This window comes from Clarias gariepinus, chromosome 19, assembly GCF_024256425.1.
Source record: "Clarias gariepinus isolate MV-2021 ecotype Netherlands chromosome 19, CGAR_prim_01v2, whole genome shotgun sequence".
NCBI lineage: Eukaryota > Metazoa > Chordata > Actinopteri > Siluriformes > Clariidae > Clarias > Clarias gariepinus.
Window position 1 is genome coordinate 4,775,586 of NC_071118.1, and position 7,810 is coordinate 4,783,395.

The 7,810-nt window shown below is 38.2% G+C and overlaps 1 protein-coding gene across 1 annotated transcript; it reads left to right on the top strand.

Annotated features, from left to right (window-relative positions):
• Positions 1–718: 718 nt before the first annotated feature.
• LOC128507335 (collagen alpha-1(XXIII) chain-like) lies at positions 719–6,628 on the top strand. The gene is made up of 17 exons (XM_053478132.1): positions 719–759; positions 925–987; positions 1,090–1,125; positions 1,247–1,300; positions 1,926–1,970; positions 2,223–2,267; positions 2,400–2,498; positions 2,585–2,638; positions 2,803–2,859; positions 3,593–3,619; positions 3,707–3,775; positions 3,905–3,967; positions 4,076–4,102; positions 4,555–4,608; positions 4,714–4,800; positions 5,336–5,374; positions 5,473–6,628. Exons 6-17 carry the CDS (start codon positions 2,229–2,231, stop codon positions 5,473–5,475), a joined length of 618 nt encoding a protein of 205 aa, XP_053334107.1. The 5' UTR covers positions 719–759; positions 925–987; positions 1,090–1,125; positions 1,247–1,300; positions 1,926–1,970; positions 2,223–2,228; the 3' UTR covers positions 5,476–6,628.
• The last annotated feature ends 1,182 nt before the right edge of the window (positions 6,629–7,810 follow it).

Below are 7,810 nucleotides of genomic sequence, written 5' to 3' on the forward strand. Positions count from 1 at the left end.
GACTTACGAACATTCGAGTTACGAATTTCTGCAGATATGAACAGACCGCTTTTCTACCTCCCGGTTTAGTCATAGAAGTAGCTCGTGTATTGTACAAAAAATAGACATTGCAGTGCACCAGATACCAATATTTGCAATTATATACAATATTTTCAGTGTGTATCTTCAAGTCTGGTATATTTTATGTGTGTGCCTGTGTGGGTGTGGGAGAAATGAGTTGGCCTCAACGAATTAGTCCGGGAGCATGATGATAGAAAATGTCTGTCTTGAAAAGCTCTCCTGATGGTGAATAATCCTAATTTCAGAAAATCCTCAACAAAACAGAGTTCACAGTCCAATACAGTGAAAAACAGCTCTGGAAAAAAAAATGGTGCCTGGGATTCCCCACTCAAAATTAAAGGCGCAAAGACACAATGTTACATTTGTGGAAGATTAATTTCCTTAGGCATGATTGTGATTTTTGGCCACATGACGGCAGCGTTGGAAAAAGGGACAGATTAGGCCAAGTGGATTGGTATGCTTTATATTGTACAGTATATTCGTGTCGTAGGCATACTGTATAAGACTCATTTTGTTGCACTTAAGAACAAATCAGACTTACGAACGTGCTCCCAGAACGGAACTCATTCATAAGTCTGGGACTACCTGTATTACATTGGCACAATTGTTAAATTGTTGTTGTTAAATCTGCTATTTCTGACACAGGGTGATGTTGGAGAGCCTGGGTCAACGGGACTTCAGGGTCCTCCAGGGCTAAAGGTATGCTGTCAAACCTTACCTACTGTAGAATCAATTAAAAGAACATTTATTGACTATAATATTCACCAAAGCCTGTACCAAATGTAGGTCCAAATTTGGAATTTTGTTTTCGTATTATTTGCTTAAGCTTTGCCTTTTTGTCTTTATCTCATTGTTACTCTGCAGGGAGAACAAGGTGAGCCAGGTAATGAAGGGAAAAGAGGTGCGGATGGACCACCAGGCATAAAGGTACCACTGTGATAAAGAACATATAAAGTGAATCAGATAACATTTATAGCATGGAGCAGCTCGTATTGAAAAACAAACTCAGCTGCACACCTCCTTTTACAGGGGGATAAAGGGGATGCTGGTGATCCAGGACTCCAGGTAAGAGGGGTGTGTCCTCATTCAGTGGATCTAATGAATTTATCTCACTGTAGCGCAATCATATAATGTGCTGTATATGTTTTCTCATCGTTCTTATTCTTCTTGCTTTGCTGGGGTGAAGGGTGCTCCAGGAGTCTCAGAGAACTTTGACCTGTCTGAAAGATTACAGGTGCAGGTGGGATTTCTCAGGTCATTATAATATTAAAACCATGTTAATTTGTAGTAGTGTTAAATTCACATTCCACTGAGCCGAATTTTTTTCTGAATTTAGACCGATGCAATTTTCTCATGACCTCTGGAGCTCGGTACAGGACGGTAACGGCTGCTTACAGCCTCTTTAGGGCTCCGTATGAATTCTGACATGTTCATCAGCATCGCTAATGTCGGAAGAAAAATTTAAGCATGTTCAAAAATTTCGGCTGCCCCCTCCCGAAATTAACACCCGTTAATGCTTTGGTATTAATTCATAAGCGCCGTTATCGACTCATCATTGATTTTTAAGCACATTAGGAAGCCCGTATTGAAACAATATTATGTAAATAATATGTCCTTATTGGTCGTGTCTAAAAGTACTGTAGAGTTGTTTCCATGTCCTTTTATTTTGCTTAAATCGTTAACGGCTCGATGTGGGTTCACTCCACTTAAAACCGAATTGGTACCGACCACAACAACTTTAGAGCCGATTTCAAATCGAGAGACGCCGGGAGAGGTCTGTAGCAAATTCGGCTAAGTGGCACGAGGGCTTTAAATAAAATCAGCTGATTTTCCGACCTAATTTATATTTCGTTCTTTTCCTACAGGGCCCACCTGGCCCACCTGGGCCTCCTGGAGAGCAAGGAGTGAAGGTGAGAATATTCCTCATGATTTGCACTTTGTCCTCAATCAGTATGAAAAGATGAAAGTAAGAAAACTGTACATCTGCATATCACAGTTTTTGTATACTATACAACAAGAGGAATGCTTATTTCTACATTTGTATACAATGTGTACACCACTATGTCAGATAATAGAAAATCTTTTCACATGCTAGTTCATGCCGTTAAAATGACCCCGGTGCAATTAATGCGCTTTAACCACCTTTATGACCTTTGAAACAGGGAGAGATGGGCTCTCCTGGGATTCCTGGACCTGAAGGCAGACAGGTAGTGTAAATCATATATAACGTGTATTGTAGCATATCTTATCTGCGACATATGTTTAAACACTCTAGACCTTGTGACTTTGTAAATTACTTTGTGTCTTGACCCGGTCATCCACCACTTTTTTTTTTACAGGGTTTTAAAGGAGAAAGGGGGGAAAAAGGAGAACCTGGAGTGACAGGAGAAAAGGGAGAGAGCGGAGAGAAGGGAGAGATCGGTCAGTCTGGGCCAGTGGTGAGTGTGATGTGGAGTGTATAAGAGAAAATGAAAATGAAAAAAAAAAGATTCTGTACTGATTAAAGATTGCTGGTTTATTTCAGGGAGCTGGTGGGCAGAAAGGAGAGAAGGGAGACTCCAGAATTGAGGACAATCTGGTGTGTTATATTTATGAGTATTCATTTACTATATAATCTTGCTTTTTTCTAATTAAAACTAGAAAACGTGCACCTCCTTCCACCTACTTCACCTAAATGTAAGCTATTATTGTAGATACTATTGCAGCATTTTAATTATGCCAATGTCAAAAATCTTCTTTCAGGCTCAGATGATCGCATTGCCAGGCCCTCCAGGACCACCTGGCCCTCAAGGAATTATGGTAAATATATATCAGAGATTTTTCTTTGTGTTTTCAGATTCAGGTAGTAACCAAATTACAAACGAGTTCTGTTCAAGGAGCATGTTTGTAAGTCAGAATTGTTCTTAAATCTGACAAAGTGAATCTTATACGCCTTTGACACGAATATACAATATAAAGCATACCAATCCACTTAACTAAATCTCTGTCTCGTTTCCCACATTGCCAACATGTGGCTAAAAACTATAACCATGCCTAAGAAAATTATTCTCACAGTGACATGTCTCTGCGCCTTCAAATCGCAAGTGGAATCACGTACGCCATTTTGTCAGAGCTGTTTTCCACTGTATTGGACTGTGAACTTGTTGAGGATTTTCTTAAATTACGATTAGTCACCCTCAGGACAGCTTTACAGGACTTTAGACATTTTATACTTTACATTTACTGCAATGTCTATTTTTTGTACAATCCATGTGAGCTACTCACGTGATTTGTTTGCATCTACGAATGTTCGTAGAACCACGGTCCATTCGTATCTGTGGAAATTCGTAACTCGAATGTCCATTAACCGGTGTCTCCCTGTATAATTATCACTTAGCAAATTCCCAGTGTTGATTTAACACTTTAAGAGTTTATTTCAGTTCAGCTGGACCTATATAAACACTGTAGAGAATGTGAATTAAACACTTCTATCTTTTATCTTTTTCCATATAAAACTTGTTTAACACCATAATTTTATATCCTTTATTCTCAGGGCTATCATGGAATACCTGGCGAAAAGGTACAGTGGAATAGCAGGTTGCAAAAAATATTTTCCAGGATTTTTTTTATTTGTTTTTGATTTATTGGTAAACATTTTTTTACTCAGGGAGAGCCAGGTGAGGCGATAAAAGGAGAAAAGGGGGATGTCGGAGAAAAAGGTCCACAAGGGCCACGGGTGAGCCATGTTTTTCACACTACAACGTTTATACAGTAGATGATAAATGATAACTGTCCAGGAGAGAACCAATGCATAGGGACATCTTTAAATAAGTGTCTTTTGTGAACCGTTATACTCTGTGTTTAGGGTCTTCAAGGTTATTCTGGCTCAGATGGATTGGTCGGTCTACCAGGTGCAAAAGGTGAAAAGGTCAGTGTCTTCCAAAAGCAATAATTGACTCAAATTTTATTTTGGGTATTGACTTTGGAAAACGTTGTTCTTATTGCTTTAAAAATGGATATTATTTTGTTCTAACAGGGAAAACACGGTGAACCTGGTTTAGATGTGAGTACCCTTTGGAGACCATTAAATACTGTAGCATTTTATAGCTAATATTAAATAGGATTATACAGCTATTATTAAAAGGTGTGTTTAAGTCAATCAGTACTTTTGATTGTGCAAAATAAAATAAAAAATATGGTTCAAAGAGTAAGAACTTTCTCTATATAATCCCCTGCTACACTATTGCACTTATCACAGCATTTAATTGTACATGGATACCATCAAGGTAGAAAGTTCTTTCACCAGAGCCCATTTTGCATCATTCAAATGTTTTACTGCCCAAGTGTTTTATCACCGTACAGTGCTTGAAGTCTTCTGTAAACATTAAATGATTTTACGCCTTCATTCACGAAAAATTTCCCAAAAAGTCCCAGTTTGACTTAAACACTCCTTGTATGTAGTATTATAGTTTATATTGAGATTAGGTCTTACTGAGCTTATGTCTCCCCAAACAGGGTTTCCCAGGTCTTCGAGGAGAGAAGGGTGATAAGGGAGAACGGGGAGAAAAGGTCAAAAAGAGACACTCTCCATGTTTATTTCAGGACGTCATGACATCATGTGTGATGGTATAATAGTTTGTATCATTATATAACACTTCCTTCAATGTCTTTCAGGGTGAAAGAGGCTTGCTGGGAAAAAGGGGTCTAAAAGGAGAGAAAGGGGAGCAGGGACCCCCAGGTCTGGATCAGCCTTGTCCTGTGGTAGGTCATGCATCTTTACCTGCACTGTGAAAACTAGATGGTACATGATCAGTCATACTTTTGTACTTCAGTGGTCTTACCAGATTTGTATTTCTTTCCACACTGTAAAACGATGCTAAAGCTAAAAAGATGTGTCTGCTACTTATGCTCTGTAAAGCCTTTGCAACAACTCCAATTAAATGCGCTGTTAATTGATTATTGTGATTAGTAGCTCTAAATAAACTTCTCTGCAGCAGAGGTCTTGGTCTTGCTTTCCTAGCATGGTCTTCATGAGAGCCAATGCTACAGTAGTGCTTGATGGTTTTTGCGAATGCAAAACCTTTGTGTTTTAAATAACAACTGACTTATACTGTATGTTGAACCACTGACCATATGTGTTATTTCATGCGGAACACTTGCAAACCGGGTTACTCGCAATCCGAGGTTCCACTGTATATTCCGAGCATACAAATAAGTACTGTAATAAGACAAACTAGATTTTCCAAGCAGTGGTTATGAAAGTAACTTGTCATCTGTTTGATATTTCTCTGCCTAGGACCGGGATGGACTCCCAATACCAGGATGCTGGCATAAGGTCTGAATGTTACAACTTGAACTTTTTTAAAGTGTGATGTTTTGTTTCAGAATGATGCATTAACCTTTGCCCCCTTTCTCTCTCTCTCTCTCTCGCAGTGATGACAAACCTGAAGCTTTGGAATCTGTACATATTGATATATATATTTAAAGCTAACTTTTCTTTTTTTTTACTCTTATCTTCTCTTTCATTTTATATGTTCTATTTAATATACCGAGATGTGTTTTAAAAATCTACTTCGAACACCATGTGGACTTTCTATCTTACTGCTTTTATTCGAAGGACTAAAATGAAGAGAGTCTACTTGTGGATTGCACACGGACTCGTGGAATGAGAGAGAACTCTGATGCAAGTCTTGACCACGTGTTTGCATAAAAACATCAGAATAACCCCAGACCCATCTAACAGACTGTGTAGCCTGACACAAGTTCTGATTTAAACTTCCTTTTTAAAGCAGCCTTAAACATCCAGCTTGTCCATTTTTTTATCACGGTCGTTAAAATGATCGGGTTTATCAGCAGGAGACGAGCGCAATGGTGCACAATCGTGAAAACTACAGTATACTACCCAGAGGGAACCAGCGCAGTGTTAGCACATGGGAATTAACTCTTAAAATGCAGCTACATGGAGTGTTGACTTTGGCCTGGATGACCTCACAGGAAGAACTAATAATGTCAGAAAAAAATTAAAGTTTTTTTTTTTTTTTTTTTTTACATATACATGAATTTGGAAATGAATCTGTGATAAAGTCAAGGTTTGGACTACAAGATGAAACGATTAGAAGTGGACAAGGGATTCAGCTTTCTGTTTACTGATTTTAAGGAACTGTGTGGCATTCTCAAAGCTCATTCTTTGGGGTTCTGTGTAAATAATATGTATAGTTCTTATCCTACCTGTCTTTTAGTGTTTAGATAAGATTGTCCTACTGATATGCAGCATGTGTTTTGTGTATTATTCTCAACTGTCCTTTAATACATGTGTACAGTTACAGTCATGCAGTATCGTAAGATTCTCAGCACCTCTGCAAGTTTTTTTTTTTTTTGGATCAATTCTGATGTGTATGTTATAAAGATTGGATGTATTTTTCAGCTTGGCAGATGAATTGTTCTGTAGTTTGGTTAAAAGGCTCTATATTAAAACTGTAATCGATGTAATTTTATTACATTTAATTTTTGCAGCAATAGTTATAGTTACAATTAACTATAACTCTGGTACAATTAACATGGGAACACATCTGACAGAAATAAATGATTCATTTATAGCTGGAACCTTTTTCCCTGGAGTTCTGTTGATTCAGGTGTTGCAGTTTGAAAGCTTGAAATGTTTTAACTTTAAACAAAAAAAATCTTATCCGTTGTATTGAGTAATGTTCTATAGGTATCAATAATCAGCTAACTTTATATGGCTATAACGTTATTACATAATAACATGTATCTCTACCGTGTCTGCTATTAATAACTTGGTATTTTTGTGCAGAAGGATAAGGTTGGACAGAGTGATATATATATATTTCAACAATGATAATGATGTAAAATCTAAATAACTTTACAGATCTTCACTGTAAAGGGTTTAAACAATGTTGTCCATGCATGTTCAATTAACCATAATCAATTAATTAACATGCACCTGTGGAATGGTCGTTAAGACCTTAACAGCTTACAGAAAGTAGGCATTTAAGGTCACAGTTCTAAAAACGCAGGACACTAAAGAGACTTGTCTACCGACTGTGAAAAACACCCAAAGAAAGATGCCCAGGGTCCCTGCTCATCTGCGTGAACGTGCATTAGGCATGCTGCAGGGAGGCATGAGGACTGCTGATGTGGCTAGGGCAATAAATCGCCATGTCCGCACTGTGAGACAGTGATAGAGCAACACACAATTCTGTCTGCAGATATACAAACACTTCTGTTTAAGCTCTTCTGTAAGTTGTTTCAGCACCGGGTACACCCTCAGACCACAAAATATGAGTCCATGCAATTTTTCTTTGCTCGCACAGCAGTGACGTAACACTCACACCTGCACAGCAATGACTGGGGGCCTGTCAGTGGTCAAGTGCTCGCCCCATCATCCGGAGGTCGCCATTTGATTCCCGGGTGATGCTGTTGTAACAGGTTAGAAAAAGTTGCTTCCACTTGCTTGAATTTTTAGGTGTATAACCTTTTAATAACAATAAACCTGCACTCTCTTTTCATTGGCTGGTGCCACTTTGAAAATTGCTTCCAGTTAGGTCATTAATATTCGTCAAGCAAGAGAGTGGTTGTAATGGGTGAGTGCTCCTGAAAAAAAAAAAAAAGTGCTCTTTTTATATTTTGACGATGTATTTTTTTCTTTTTCTTTCTTGTTCAAAAATTATATTGCAGTAGTTATTGTGCACCTGTCATTGCAGGACATCTTGAAAAGAATGCTGTGAAATTGACCACTACATTTAAATGTTTT

Excerpts from the sequence above, each read along its gene's own strand:
- LOC128507335 (XM_053478132.1), top strand. The coding sequence starts at position 2,229 with ATGGGCTCTCCTGGGATTCCTGGACCTGAAGGCAGACAG. Across the intron at positions 3,776-3,904 it reads AAGGTCCACAAGGGCCACGG|GGTCTTCAAGGTTATTCTGG; the intron begins GTGAGCCATGTT and ends CTCTGTGTTTAG. Across the intron at positions 4,801-5,335 it reads TGGATCAGCCTTGTCCTGTG|GACCGGGATGGACTCCCAAT; the intron begins GTAGGTCATGCA and ends TTCTCTGCCTAG.